The 15,846-nt window shown below is 45.1% G+C and overlaps 2 protein-coding genes across 2 annotated transcripts; both read right to left on the reverse strand.

Moving 5' to 3' along the window:
• Positions 1–1,835: 1,835 nt before the first annotated feature.
• On the reverse strand, positions 1,836–3,639 carry twist1a (twist family bHLH transcription factor 1a). The gene is made up of 2 exons (XM_071920171.2): positions 2,918–3,639; positions 1,836–2,257 (listed from the first exon to the last, which is right to left on the reverse strand). Exon 1 carries the CDS (start codon positions 3,494–3,496, stop codon positions 2,945–2,947), a length of 552 nt encoding a protein of 183 aa, XP_071776272.1. The 5' UTR covers positions 3,497–3,639; the 3' UTR covers positions 1,836–2,257; positions 2,918–2,944.
• Positions 3,640–6,018: 2,379 nt separating this feature from the next.
• On the reverse strand, positions 6,019–6,498 carry LOC139927836 (transcription factor Atoh7-b). Its single transcript, XM_071920117.1, has one exon. The coding sequence runs from the start codon at positions 6,496–6,498 to the stop codon at positions 6,019–6,021; it is 480 nt and encodes a 159-aa protein (XP_071776218.1).
• Positions 6,499–15,846: the final 9,348 nt, after the last annotated feature.

Genomic DNA, 15,846 nt, shown 5'->3' on the forward strand with positions numbered 1-15,846 from the left:
TGTGTGTGAGTGTGTGTGTCAGTCATCAAAGAGTCTATAAATCATAGCACACTTAAATCCTGAGAGCCAGATGCCTTCACACTGATAACAAGCGGTCATCCCGTTACCGTCACACATCAAAGCGGGCCAAGAGCTGAATCTCTCTCTCTCTCTCTCTCTCTCTCTCTCTCTCTCTCTCTCTCTCTCTCTCTCTCTCTCTCTCTCTCTCTCTCTCTCTCTCCTTTGGAATGTATTCCCCTGTTTGGTAGGCGTGAGAAATCTCCCTGTGTGTGTGTGTGTGTGTGTGTGTGTGTGTGTGTAGCCTATATGTGTGTGTATTTGTGTGTGTGTGTGTGTGTGTGTGTTTTGAAGCCTCAGAGGTGACATTCCTCCGTGTCAGAGCAACAGCCTCAAGTTTAAGATAACACGGCCACGGTGATCTAAGGGTGGGAATCGATTCCCCCCGGTGGCTGGCGAGGGCCCCGGGTCAGAGCTGATGGCTTTACCTTCCGCACGCAACCCCTAACCAAGAAACACCGTGATATTCCTATAATAATCATTCAACACGCCTATAGGGACTCGGGGAACGCAGTAGTGAGTTTATAGCCTGACCTTTCATCTCTGGTTGTCTACCTGATATCACTATATATTCCTATGATATTCCTACAGGGACTTGTAGTTTTGCTGTGATATTTGTCTAGGCCTTGTATCCTTCAAGCATTTATTATAGGATTACTATAGCCCGGTTCGGCGGAGCTAATCGTTTACGTCTCTGTAAAAGGCAAGAAAAAATTCGGCTTCAGGCAGGGTAAGCATACATTAAAAATCTACAATTTGGACCCCAATGATGTTTGAAAGTAGCCTATAGGCCTATCTAGTCGGTACAAATATGGAGATATTTTCGGCAATGTAGGAAAGGGGAAAAGGTGAAAAATAATGAGCTATTTTGATTTAGTTGGATTTTTTTTTTGTGTGTGTTATTGTTTTGTTTTTTGTTTGTTTTGTTTGTCTGCAAGTTAAACTATGTGTTGCTGCAGAATTTGGGGTTCCTAAAAAAAAAATCACTATAACAGTGCTATTCCCATAGTGTATACAACTCCAATGTCAGTGATCATATTATATGGTATTTTTTATTTTTTTTATTTCCCGTGGTATTACTATAAAATTCCTATAGGTACTTATGGTTTTGCTGTGATATGTGCATAGTGTATAGTGTTTCTATGAGGAATACCACAGTTCTTTTCCGTCAGGAGTATGGGTGAATATCATTACATGGGCTATCCAGTTTGCAGTATGACCCGCATCCACCCCATTTATCTGTCAAAGCTCTTAGGAAAGCTGCTGCGGCACCTGCAGGAGACTCCCAGTGACCTGTGGCTCTGAGGACATCTGGGAATACCATGCATGTCTCCCTCGGCTCCCCATCCTGCCTGTTTAAACGGACCACCGGCTCATTATGGCTTTCCCAGATCCCCGAGCTCAAGAAGCCACTAGAATAAGCTGCGTTTATGAGATGTTTTCTTTTTCCCCTTTCACTGTGGTTTATTTGACTGAGGATTCAGCAACAATAAATGAAAATAATAGTTTTAAGAAATGAAATTCTCTATGGGCCTAAAACACCAAGACTATGGAAAATGAGTTTCACAAGATAAAAATGCCAGGTATTTAAAACAATGTCTGCGTGTCAAATGACTGCCTTCACGGCTTGAAATTGATTTGGTCAGTTTATTATTCAGTCCCTCGTTGGAGAGCTTGGGTTTACAGTTAGAAATCTAAAATTAATATCCAGACGAAGAAGTATGGAAGATGCTTTCATTTTTATTTAAGACATGAACCAAATATTTACAACACTCAAAATGCGTAGACTCCAGATCCATTCAGCATTCTGTGATATCCCAAAATAAATAGCTTTTATTTGAGAGGGCGAAAAGGAAATTTGAACCTGTGTAGAAAAATAAATACAAATACTTCATTTGCTGCGAAACCTTGTCACAGGGAATGTGGAATGAAATGTCATTTCTTTCTCTTGTTTCAAAGCAGAAGAGTTCCTCAGAACTCATAGTCTTTTTTTTTTTTTTTTTTTTTTTTACAACATTCATAGTCGCAGTGGTCGTTCTTCATATCCTTCCTTTCTTAAGTGCTCCCTTGCAAATATTATTGTCCATGCAACGGGAAATATGAAAAGCCCACTCTCCTTTGAGGCCTGAAGCACAGCGTTTGGCCTGTTTGAGTCCATCTCAGGGCCGGACCGATCCACTGGATCGTCAGTCTGGATCATCTGTAAAAAAAAGAAAAAAAAAAGAAAAAAAAAAAGCATTAATTTGATTAAGATTAAGATTCAATAACTGTCACAAATTAGAAATTAATCGCCGACATGACTCAAATTGTATTTCTCATTGCATTTGTGCAGTGATGCAGCCTAGTGGTGACCAACATGAGGCAAACAACCACCAATATAAACAAAAATCAGTTTCAGAATCATTTCAGAAAAGCAGTTATGTATCCTATGCATTCACCCATTAAAAGACCCCACCTTCATGAAACTTATGTCAGTTATAAGTAGTAGGCATAACTACTTAATATGATGTATGAATTTCACATTATAAAGATCATACTAAAAAGGTGGGTTAAGTCTATTCCGCAAATAATGTGGAGCATAAACTGAGAGTTTAAGTCTGTTTACCCTCCAATAGCCCCGTTTCCCTAACGAAAAGGAACCAGGCTAAAGGAATTCTATAATAGATTTTAGAGGGATACTATGCAAATGTCACAGCCAAACTATAGGCTAAGAATATAAGAACATCGTAGGAGTATATTATAGCGACTTTTCATTGGGGGCAGCGTGAAAAGCTGTGCGTAAAATGCATACAGAAACTTTTAGCCAGCAGAAGGCCTGTGGCTTCTCGTCACTGCAGGATGAAAACGGAGGTCAGCCTACCGTGCTGTCGCATCTGCAGCAGCCCAGCTAGTGGGACGTAGTGGACAAGGACCACGCGCCCCCCATCCTCCACACCGAGAACGCATAGCTCAGCCGCTCGTGCGCCACGTAGCTGCAGCTGGTCCCTCGCGCGTCCAGCTCGTCGCTTTGCAGAACTTGGTACAGGAAGTCGATGTACCGGGCCGCGAGCTTCAGCGTCTGGATCTTGCTGAGTTTGTCCGACGGGAGGGTGGGGATGATCTTACGTAACGACGTGAACGCCTCGTTGAGGGACTGCGTCCGTTGCCGCTCGCGGACGTTGGCCATCACGCGCTGCGTGTGTAGGTCGTCGAACGAGCCCGCGGGACTGCTGCTGGCGTCGCTCCCGCCGCTGCCGCCGCTGCCGCCGCTGCCGCCGCCGCCACTCTTCCTCCCCTTCTTCTTACCGGGGCTCGGGCTCTCCAGGTCTCCGTCTTCCTCCTCGTCCGCGCTCCTTCGTGTCGCCCGCCGCTTCCTCGCGCCTCTCCGCGGCAGCTGGCGGTCGGTCTCCTCCTCGCTGTTCCCCGCGCTGTCCATCGGGGAGGAGTCCTCTTCCCGCATCGTTTCTTCAGAAAGTTTACTGTAGCCTACCCTTCCGTTGTCCCGTAACCCCTGACCCGTTATCCCCTTAACGGGTTACAACATCAACAAACACAAGAGGTAATCCGGTGGAGAAAGGCTCCTGGCCTGCAAGGGGCGGTTGATATTACGGTAACGCTCGTGCGCCACGGAGAGGGAGAGGTGTCCGCCAGACTGGGACGACCGGGATTCTTATAGCGGGGAGCGGGCAGGAGGATTTTGGGGAGCGTTGTGATTGGGTGAGGAGGGGTGTAACATAATACTGCGGAGAGAAGGGGAGGCAGAAAAACTATGCTATAGGCCTATTATCAGAAATGAAGCTGCTTAATAGAGGATTGTCCAAGGCAGGATAAAATACAGTTTTTTTTACGCAGACTTTTACGCAAGACTAGGATTAGGAAAGGGATGTGTGGTGGTGATGGAGGGGCGGTGAAGAATACATGATTCTTCTTATTAAAGGTCAGAAAGTATCCATATATAGTTTTTCATTTCCCTACTCATTTTAAAACATATAGCCATTACATATCACCAATATGGCTATGAGACTCAAGTAGCATTTCTAAGCAATTTCATATGATATAATTTTTGAACTTCATCCCTGTTACAAATAACTCATCTTCACATGAAAGATATGGATGAAACAGCAGAAATTCCTCAAAAAGCTGGTCAATTTTAAGTCTATTCATTCTTCCCCTGTACAGGTCTAGACAGTCTATTTCTGGGCTGAGATGGGAGCAGTGGTGGCGGTGAAAATATCAGACCCTGGCCTACTGAAACACAGGAGGTTGGAAGGGTTTCTGCTCGTAAGCAGACCGAGGTGTTTATTTTCCCGTCAGCGTCCCGGCGTTGAGGTATGCGCTTAAATGGGTCTGACTCCCGCAGGGATCCCGACACAGCGGCTCAGGTTTAAAAGACAGGCCGTCCCAGGGAGCACTCAGGGCGGATCCGAGCTCACAGCGGGGTCGCTAATGCGGTGGACGGCTGGAGCGCAATGCAAACATTGGAGGTGAGAAAGATGGAGCGAGGAGGGAGAGAGAAACACACACACACACACACACACACACACACACACACATGCACACGCACACGCACACGGGGCTTATTGCTGTTCGTTTATGGCCACCCACCTCTTGGGCCTGCCACGAATATAAAATTAAAATCCAACAGAAATACCTTTGCATGCGGCTGAAACTGGGCCTGGCAGCTTCTGGCGGTGGTCTGTGGTGTGAGCTGCCTGCCAGGGGCTCTCACCTCTGGGGAGGGAGGATGGCATGGGATGAGGGTCACAGTCCAGGCCCGGTCTGGTCCTTTTTAGTTAGGAGACACTAGACCGCCACAATCGCCCTTTGGACCTGGATCTCCCTGCACCAAATATTTCTGTCTTGCATAATTGTCTGTGGGACTAGGAGTCTCTGAAGGTCTCTGGGGGTCTCTGGGGTCTCTGTCACCCACTTTACCACTCCCCTCTCCATCTTCTCCAAAGCCTCTTATCTCTCCCTCATCTCTTTGACTCAATTTACACCTCGGTGCCAAAGATAATAGCCTATTCAGGGTCAGCCTTGAATCTGCGATTCAAATCCACGACACCTTAACCTCATTTCCACACGATATGTCTGATAGGGCTATCAGAGGCAATATATCTTCCTTATTTGCTCTCCCAGTGTATCTGAACAAAATCTCAAGCTGCTTTTGGTCACAAATTCCCCTCAACATCTGCGGCAGTCAAGGTGAGCCGAGTGCGTCTTTGTCGCTCTCCGAGGTGCTGAAAGACACCTGAGACTTCAACCCTACATGGCGCACCTGGTTATCTGCATCAAGTTTTTTTTCGCATCCGGAAATCGATGTTTCAGTCAGTCTTTTAAAATGTTTTCCTAAAGGTTACAGGGAGTAGCTTACTTTAAGCAAATAAGTCCTGTCAACATTTGCGCGTTGTCATTGTACGCTTCTCAAAATGCTATTGGAAATAGCACAATCCTCCTGATGTCACAAAAATATTTGCATCTTATTTTCTAAAACTGTTTAGTTCACAGGCGTTAAGTGAGCACGGCAATGTAGGCATGTAGGCTACTTGTACAAAAATGTATTAAATATCTCTGCCTAAACGGTTCTAAATTTGAGTTTGTGTTTTATCGTAATGGAGAGCAAAGAACACGTAAAAATAATTGCCGGGAATTTATTTTGAAGCCATATCTAAAAGTCATATCACGGGAGTAGTACACTAAACCAAATAATATATTGTCATTGCTCCACTTTTCTCCAGAAATTTAGTCAATGCTATTATGTAGGGACTTTGCCATACCTTAGTTGATGCTCCTGGTTTAGTTGTGTATATAAAAAAGTTTCTGCAGCCTTGCGAGCAACATTTCATAAATATTAACATCACCTGTCACGTTCTAAAATTTCAGAATCTGGCTTACATTATATCACATTTTGGATAAAGATTATATAAAGTGAATGTCTTTTTAGAACAGTTTATCAAATTCAGTGTCATATTGGTGGTAAAGTCAGGTGTTCTCCAGCAGGTCCGTCATGAAGGAGATATAGACGATAGCCAGGCGGAGGGTTTCGATGCGGGACAGTCTCTTCTCGTAGGCGAATGTGGGGACTTTCCTCCTCAGCTCATCAAACGCCTCGTTCAGGCTGAACATCCGTTTTCTCTCCCGCACATTGGCCGCCTGCCGCTGGACCACGGTAATGATCCGCCTCCGTTTGGACCTGCCGGTGTGCCCTTGGGCCCCGCAGCTGTAGTATTCCGGTGAGTCCATCACCAGGTGCTCGGAGCGGTGGTCTCCAGTACGCACGCCGTTTTCCAGGTCCCGGGTCCAGGGCGAGTCGTTCAACCGTGCCCGGTAGCCCGGGCTGGATGGGATATTATCCACCTGCTGTTTTGGCCCCAACGCGCACTTTTGCGGAAACTCCATCAGGTTCATGTCATTGACAAAATCTATTAACGCGGAGTCCACCAAGCGGCCTTGCATCTCCATATTCAACCCCAACTAGGACCAATCTCGCAGAGAATATGGCTCCTTTATAGTTCTGCTATTCGCTCAAGCGCAAAAATCGATGACAAAGCTTTAGGGACTGGCTTTGAAACTGGAATTGTTCACCGGACACAGAGGCCAAAGCAGGGCGCATAGTGGGAGAGCATCTCAACAGGTAAATCCAACCTTCTCCAAATCCCGTCAGAGCGCGACACGGTGAGATCCTATTTGGCTCAAGTCCAAGGGCCTTTCCCCGCTGTTTTAATAAGTCTCTATGCCATCTCACAGCGCGACATCTTTCATGTCCCCTCTAGCTCTAAATTGAGTCCATTTCAGACGTTAGCCGGCCGATGAGTGGGCTGAATCCGACAAGAGAGGCTTAAAAAGGCCCGGAGGAAGCTGGAGGGCCCCACCGCTTGATGTGCTGTCCTCCTGAAGGCCCTTAATGAGCTTCTGAAGCACGGAGGCTCTTGACAGAGGGTCATACAGTCTTGTTTGCACTTTTCCCCTTCGCTTCAGAGGCTAAATAATGACACTTTTATCACTTAAACAGGCCAGGAGAAGACCAAATAGAACATTCCCTAACAGTCACTATACACCACAAGCTTTTCTGTTGCAAATTAAAGCAAATAGCTGCCTGTTCCCATGGCAGGACAGTGTCCACACTGCAAGGACTGCTGAGAGGGCCATTGGGTATAACTGTGGGCTTCAATTCATTATAAAGGGTTCTGCCTTAATAAGAGCAAAGTTGTTGTTCTTGTTGATGATGATGATGACAAGGATGATGAAAAACACTGATGCAGTAGAATCTGATTATTAAAGTCTGACCTAAAGAACTTTGTATCTCTTTAGTGAGTCTGACCTTAAAACTCCTCCAATGACCTCATTCACCCATTCAAATTTCTATGCTCTTCTGAAAACCATTCATCTCCAAAAGTGATACATAATTATTCCCACCGCTCACAATCAAAATGAACTTTGTGTAGCAGGTGATTTGGAGCAGGGGAAGCACAACTGTGCCCATTTCAGCCAATAGGAATTGTTGCTTACATTTTGCCTTTGTCATTACTTGCAATGTTTATATTGGCTCTACCAGTGATTCATTACAAAGTCTGTAATGTTTCAGATTGTTATTGAGGTTGTCTGGAGGAGGACGTTAACTCCACACTTTCTCTACCAAACAGAAATTCCCTCTGGTGTTGCCCTATTTTTTTATCTAACCTTTATCTAACCAGGCAAGTTGACTAAGCTCACAATCTTATTTACAGCACTGGTTTATAGAAGAGCAGGTGCAGGTGGGAGGGAGAGTTGCATTCATACACACACTCACACATGGGAGCTGCCCAGTACAGCCTCAGTGCTCTTCAGTGCTTCAGTAGTTGAGGGTGAAATTGCCTTGCTCAAAGGCATCTAAATTACTCTTGTTGAGGCTGGAAAGAGCATATGTTGTTCAGATTTTCCCTTCCCATCCAAGGTATTCATACCAGCAACTTTCCAGTCTCAACCTTGCTTCTCTAACCATTGGGCTGCATTAGGCCGCCCTGAAAGTTGTTGAATTCAGCCAGTGTAGTGGTTTTGGTTTTGAAGCACACTCACATGATGACAAATCATTCCACAGCCATGAAAAGTAAAAATTTTAGCCTTGGATAATGAGCATGACGGGACTGAAACAACTGAATCTAGAGACAACTGATCATAATAATAGTCTGATACTTTACTAATCCCTGTAGGGAAATTCTTTTTTGTGTTGCCCCTTCAGGGAGGTCAGAGGTCAGTGTGAGACACAGAGCAGCCTCTCTGGAGCTGGTAGGGATTCAGTGTCTTGCTCAAGGACACTTGAGCAGGGTGGATATTTACTGGAATTGAATTCATTCATTTGAAGGACAGTCTCTTTAAAACTCATCCCACTTTCTCACTGCAAGCAACTTGGTTGATGGGTCGCTCTATTCTGAGTAATTGCGGGTGGTGTGAGAGGCTCCCATTGCATTTATGTTGTGGTCTGGTGCAGCTCTAAGTTTTGAACAGTCAAATAGTGTATTTTATAATGCCTTTTATAATGTTACATTGTTTTGATGAGTTAACATAGATAGCTATCAAGTGCTAATTAGGCCGCATAAAAAAAAGAAAATAAAAAAATAGCTGTTGACCCCAATAATGGATGCAACCATTCTCCACGCATCGTTTTTGAGACGTTTATTCCTGTGCGCTTTCAAATAAAAGTTGCGAAGAACCGGGAAGCTTTGAATGGCTGTAATCAACTTCTTGTCCATTTTGCACTTGCCAGGCGCAACTGTTGCTCATGAAACTAAATTACATTAGTAGGGAAACAAGGAAGCACGGAAATCTGATTGGTTGTTGACGGCCGATGAATGCGAAATGTGCAGCCGTGGTCAACTTTTCACAGCTGATGAGTTTGTTGACGTATCGACTGAGTTTCCCTGGTCGCTAAGTTCTATAGGAAATGAGTGGACTTCTGGTTACTTGTTGATTGTTGAAGACACCTCTCCCTCATTCATTATATCAATAACAAATCAATAGTAACCCTATGTCTTTTTGTATGTGAAATGTGTCTTATGCATCCCTATGGGTTATGTGGGTGTGATTTATCCATATACACAAGTGTGAGTGCATGAGTGTCACTGTTGTGTACACACTCCCAACTTAAGTGTCTCCTCTCCATCTCCCCCCACCCTCCTTCTTCTTCCTCTCTCTCTGTTTTTCTGGCAGGCGGATAAACATGATGGGACATTCCGCTGGTTGTCGTGGAAACGCTGAGAAAGCACAGCTGGGCGGGAGAATATGAGGTAATCTCACCCCGGGGCTGCTGGGTAAATATTGGTCTTAAATAAGGAGTAAAACCCCAAAAGAGACACAACACACACACACACACACACACGCACACACACACAAACCTACAGCGGTTTATCCCAGTTCTGTTTGAGTGGAAACACAGAGGGCAGACCTTCACACAGACAGTCATAATGACCCATTTCCTGCTCTTCTCTGTTATTATTTGTTGCGCAGAGTGAATTTAATGACAATATGTGGTGTAAATAGTTGTTTGTAGCAGTAAACAGTGGCAGCATGATAGATACAACATAGTTTGAGACCGCAATCTTGTGATGAGGTCTGGATTGGGGCCCATTCATGTTTAATTCAGTCAAGTGGATTTTCTTCAACTTTGAAAAAACTACATCTTTAGTCATGAAAGGTTATTATAGCTATTTTTAATTAAATGATTGAGAATGGAGGGTCTAAAAGTATGCAAACTCCGGTTTCAGTTTACATTTTGTGAATCCAAAGTGAATTCACCCAAGTTCCCAAATGCAGCGTGGCAGTTCAAATAATCTCTGTGCATTGTCTTACAGCTCAATAGAAGAAAGATTATCTTGAAAGTGAAATACCTCCACGAAGCTGAGTCCACATATCACCATCATCCCACAGTTTAATGTGAGTGGGTGGCTTGGAAAAAATGCCATCGGTTGGGAAACCCAATTGTATTGTGAAACGGTGTGCATTTTTAATACTGCAGCACTGCGTATTTACGCTGAGGTAGTTGTCATTCAGTAGTTTTGTAATATAGAGATCATGGGGGTGTGCGTCCAGTGTGCTGCTCCAGGGCAGGCAGAGCTGTTCTCACCATGTAAATCTGTCTTCCCACTCCTCCTCTGGCTCCGTCCACAGGGTGCTATAAGAACACAGCCAACTCTCTCCCACTACTACTGTAAATCTGAAACTAGACACCTCTCTCTCTGTTTCTCTCTCTGTCTCTCTCTCTCTCTCTCTCTCTCTCTCTCTCTTTCACTCTCTCTGTCTCTTTCTCAGTTTCTCCCTTAATTCTTCTCTCACAGCCAATCTCTCTCTCTTTCACTTGTTTGTATCTTGTTTTCTCTTACTCATGCACTCACTGACTTATATGCATATGTGCACACACACACACACACACTTTTTCCCTCCTTGATTTAGCGGTCTCATGGTCTTGTCTTTTCACTCCCTCTCAGTTTAGCACACCATTAGTCAGAGTTGAACAATCCAGTCACCATGACACAGCCCTCCTCACTCGGGTCCAAGCAGAAGGAGAAACTTGCTGCTGTTGTCTGCTTGCACTGGTAATGTGAAAGCAGAGCTTTGCCAATAAAGGAATTTAATTGCATTGAGAGGGAGAGAGTGGGACTGACGTAGAGAGAGAGGGAGAGAGAGAGGGAGTAAAGGAGTAGAGAGAGAGAGGGAGATAGTAGAGAGAGGGAGTAAGGGAGTAGAGAGAGAGAGGGAGAGAGTAGAGAGAGGGAGTAAGGGAGATGAGTTTAACTCCTGACCTCCCTGCCTCTCCTTCTCTCTGTCACTCTGACTCTCTCTCTCTCCACACCCAGAATGAATACTCTGTCACAGCTGACTCATTGGCCCACTTGTCCCACCTTCCACTAAATCCAACCAGCTGATTGGCTAGGCACTTTACCCAATAGCCAATCGTGGGGTGTTTACACAGCTGGGTGGCCAGTGGAAGACAGGGTTCATGCATATTTGCCTGTGTGTGTGTGTGTGTGTGTGTGTGTGTGTGCATGTGCGTGTGTGTGCGCGTGGCAGTTGGAGAAACCCCAATACCACATCATATATCTCCTCAACCACACCCCCCACCCTTCCTCCTCCTCCTCCTCCCTCTCTCCCTCCGAACCTACACCTCCCACTCACTAAACCACTTAGTGCCCTCAGCTCCTCCTTTCCAAATTACCCCTCCCTCTCTTAATACCCCCCCCCCCAAAGCTCACCGCATCTCATCGCATGACTCCCCCCACCCTCCCTCACCCAACCCACCACACCAACCGCCCTCGCCCCTGTCAGCACCTTGCCTCAGCTCATACCACCCTCCCACCCCCCCCACCCCCACCCCCATTCTGCTGTCTGAGTAATGTCTGTGTTTATTTTCTGAGAGAAGGTCACCCACTCTTTACTGTGTATTTTCAGGGTGCCATGTTTCATTTGTTTAAAGAGTCATATTCTCAACTCGGGTTTACGCTGAGGTGCTTGATTTGCCTGGAAGACCGATGTCGATCCTTGATGATGATGATGGTGATGATGATGATGGTAATGATGATGATGATGATGATGATAATGGTGGTGGTGATAGGAGCGGCATGCCTTAAGCAGTTTAGTAGTTTTGTCCTCATGCCATTTGACAGAAAGTGCGTGTGTGTGTGTGTGTGTGTGTGTGTGTGTGTGCAAGCAGACATTGTATGCATGCTGGCGTGTGTGAGTGTTCTTGTCACCCTATCTGTGTGTGCATGCACTTGCTTGTGTAGCTGCATGTGTACATTATACATGCATTTGACAGCCAGTGAGACTTTGATGCACCTGTGACACTGGCTGACTATTTCCCATGCTGCACTGCTTCCCTCAAAAGCCAGTGGCTGCATTCTCAAAATTATGCCCTCAATTCTAGTGTGCTTACTACAACGAATTTGCTCCTGGATCAGTGTTGGATTTCCCCGACTCATAACCATGAGTCGGCTTGAGGTTTGACTGTAAGGAGGCCGGTTCCTCATGAGCTCCCACAGTCTCCTTCAATGAGAGCTGCTGTCGGCTGCTTGCCTCTCTAAAATCACAGGAAAACGAAAAGATCTGCATTTCTTTCCACTTTGTGTCTTAAACACACTTGTCATATGTAGTCTTTGATTATTGTCATTGATTAAAAAGAGCCCTGCTTGCCGCGGTTAGCAGCCGGTTCTCTGATCGGGGAAGTTTCTTTCATCTTTCTGTCAATGACTTTTTAAGTGCTTTTCCAGCAATCAGCTCTGTGTGTGTTTAATGTACACAATCATCAGCACTGCTTCGCCCACCCAGGTCTCTCTCTCTCTCTCTCTCTCTCTCTGTCTCTCACTTTTTCATTCTCGCTCTCGCCTTCTCTCTCTCTTTCTTGCCCTCTTTCCCTCTTTCATATACATACCTACGGCTCGGCTCTGCACTTTGACAAGGCTGTCAGAGAAATATAATAATAAAATATTTAGCTGTGTCCTGGGTATTGTCCTGTCGGGCTACATAACTAAACATGAGATCATTTTTTCCAGACCCAAAAGTTTTTTTTCCCCCTTGGCTTATTTATTTTTCTGTGGTTTTGGGAGGTTGTGGCTGAATGTCTGATGATCTGCTGTGTGTGTTCCTCTCCCTTCCCCTCCCCTCCTCTCTCCTCCCCTCTCCTTTCCTCTCCTCTGGATTTATAAGCAAAAGGTATAGGGAGTGATAAAAATATATATAATTTTTTACATTTGCTCGTTTTTCCACAATTAATCATTGTGCTCGCTTAGACTCTCGCATCCACAAGTGTTCACTCTTACACATGCACATGTTGACATCATTTGGCCCCATTCTTTCAATATCAGCTTTTTCTCTGCAGTTCATGTTATGGATTGGCTGGTTACTATCATAATAGATACATATATATAGGATAGAAGTCAAAGTAATAATAGCTCCTTTCCTTGTGTCCTTTCCCTGACATACAGTATTTCTCCAGTGTTTTTGGGTGTAGGAGTGCCGGGTTGGTCTGAACACTGTCTAGACGCCTGTGAGCCTCCCATTACCTCCTGATTACTCTTAGCCCTATTAATCTGACTGGGCTGGCTGGCCGAGTCAGGGCACACACATAAACACACACACATAAACACACACACTTAAACACACACACAAACACAAGTAGGCAGACACATATAATATAAAATAATTAGATTAGATGAAATTTTTAATAATGCTTGGTCTGTGGGAAATTGGGTCATTGCAGCAGCAGCAAATAGTGATAGGACACAGCAAATGAATGAACAGTATGGGGAAAAGTGGATGTCGGCATTATTATGAAAATATTCCAAACCTATGAAATATGTGCAGTATGAAATACATGGAAAAATATTCCAAAAATATCCATGTGTGCAATATATAAGAATGAGAAGGACATGAGAATATGAAGAAACAGCAAATATACATGATGTGTATATTTGATATTAGTGTATTAGTATATTTGACATGATGTGTATATTTGATGTGGTTGTGTAAAAAATACTATACACCTTGTCAATATATTCACCTTACAGGATTAGAATGTAACACACGCATGCACACTTGCACAAACACACACACACTGACCTAGATGCAGAGAGGATGAGGTCAGATAATCAAACCTTCTAGTGGTCACTGGACTTAGGAGGTAACATGATCCTCTGTTATCTGATCTTATCTCGTCTTATTAGATGTTATATTAAGACGTTTCACTGATGACTCCCTGGGCTATCCACAAGATAATAGGCGTGTGAAACTGGACACACACACATATGCACACACACTATTCCCATGAGTAGAGTGATGTTACAGGTAACACCCGTCCGCCGTCGCCAGGGTTACTGAGGGCAGAGGGGCGGGTGTCGGGTGCCAAGGAAACAAACTAACTGTGGGAATCCGGCTCACCAACCAAGAGTAACGTTTACTTTTGGGTTAATAGTGTGTGTGTGTGTATGTGTTCCCGTATATGCGAGTGTGTGTGTGTGTGTGCGCACGTGAGCGCGTGTGCTTATATACATGGACATTGGTCCCATGGGAAAGAGTTTTACGCCAGGGTCTGTCTGTCTCTTTGTGTGCACGGGCAAACAGCCTACCTGAAGCGGCGAGCTCAAAGCATAAAAAACAGAGATGCAGAGCGCAAGTGCCAAAAACCTCTCAGAAATGCCTTTGAAAATACCATAAAGGGATTTCATGGATGTCAGTAGGCCTGCGAGAGGCGGGCTTTGATACGATTCAGCCCCGGCTGAGCCATGTTGGAGGATATATGGCCACAGTTGCGCGGCTCTGACTGGTGGAACACTTAAGGTTTTATGACCTGCTGCCATTTGGGGCTCTGGGAGAGAGCAGAGTGCCGACCACATAACTAATTAGGCCTGGCCAAACGGGGTGTGCAAGGGGATTGCAAGGGGACGGGGATTTGTGGATTGCGGGTTGTGGATGTGGTGTGTCTGTGCAAGTGAATAAGTGAGTGACTGAGTTAGTGAGTGAGTGACTGAGTCAGCCAGTCAGTCAGTGTGTGGCATGAGTTGATTGTGTGTGTGTGTGTGTGTGTCCTGAGCCTGGACCGTTGCGTCAGGGCGCCGTTTGTTCTCCATAAAGACTCCACGGGTCCTTTCATGTAGGAGCCGCCAGGCCTGGAAATTTTGACACAGGAGATAGAGAGACACAGCCAACCTACACACACACACACACAACACACACACACATACACACACCAGAGACCACTCCTAGAGAGAAGACAGAGAGCGAGCGAGAGAGGCAGACAAGAGGTGTAGGAAAAGATAGTCTGGGCCGCTCAACAAAAACAACACCCCTCCTATTGTCTCATCTCTCTCTCCCTCCCTCTTCTTCTCTCCCTACTTCTCTGTCATAGGATCATGAAGATAAACGACCGTGCCTAGATATGAGAGTCCAGTGGCAGGAGGGTGTCAGGACTGGAATGTGTGTGAACTACACACCGACTCCTATAAATCAGGGAGAGAGGGAAGAGGAGGAGGAGGAGAGGGAAAGCAGAATAGGGGAGGAAGGGGGGTGGGGGTAAAGTGAGGGAGTGGTAGGAAAGACGACAAGATAAATGAGTGGTGATAGAGGGGGGGGGGGGGGGGGGGGGTGTACAGGTGCAAGAGAGGCGCACAGCGACAGCGGCTGAAATAAAGCAAGAGAGGATAAAGGCAGTGGGAGGTTATGGGAGGATAACTGAATCCTTCCGACAAAGAATCACATACAGTCCGTTTGCAGTTTGCGGATCAATATTGTTTTCAATTCTCCTTATCTAAAGACTATACATTCTAAGTGCTGTGTGTGTTTACAGTTAATAACTGCAGAGGTTTCATACTTTCAGGTCATGTAGACCATTCATACTCCAATGAATTGTAATAACTGTACAATTGCAAGTACATTGGCTGGGCGAAAAAATTCCTCAAATGGAGTTATGGTTTCTTCGGCTGAAGGCTAAAATATCTCTGTTCACTTTGTGTGTACGTATGGCTTTTGTTCAAGCGAGGAGGGTTTGAAGAAGCAGGATTACTCAGTTAGCCAAATAACTCAGAAATATTAAGTTCTCCAATGCTATTCCTGATAAGACAACGCTGGTCAGTATGGCTGCAAGATGATGGAGAAACAACATTCAAATAAGTTTAATTCAGTACATTATAAAAATAACATCAATAACTATTCTTTTTCAGTTATCTATCTCGGTAACACTGCTAATTGAAATACTCCCTTACAAAGTTATCCATACGGCCATCCTATGGCAATGCATTGCTTGGAAAAGAAACCATTGACACAGACAGAGACAGCAGGAGGCCCGCT

Source organism: Centroberyx gerrardi, chromosome 19 (assembly GCF_048128805.1).
Source record: "Centroberyx gerrardi isolate f3 chromosome 19, fCenGer3.hap1.cur.20231027, whole genome shotgun sequence".
In the NCBI taxonomy this organism is placed as follows: Eukaryota; Metazoa; Chordata; class Actinopteri; order Beryciformes; family Berycidae; genus Centroberyx; species Centroberyx gerrardi.

Bases quoted from the DNA above. Each gene is read 5' to 3' on its own strand.
- LOC139927836 (XM_071920117.1), bottom strand. From the start codon at position 6,498: ATGGAGATGCAAGGCCGCTTGGTGGACTCCGCGTTAATAGATTTTGTC.
- twist1a (XM_071920171.2), bottom strand. From the start codon at position 3,496: ATGCGGGAAGAGGACTCCTCCCCGATGGACAGCGCGGGGAACAGCGAG.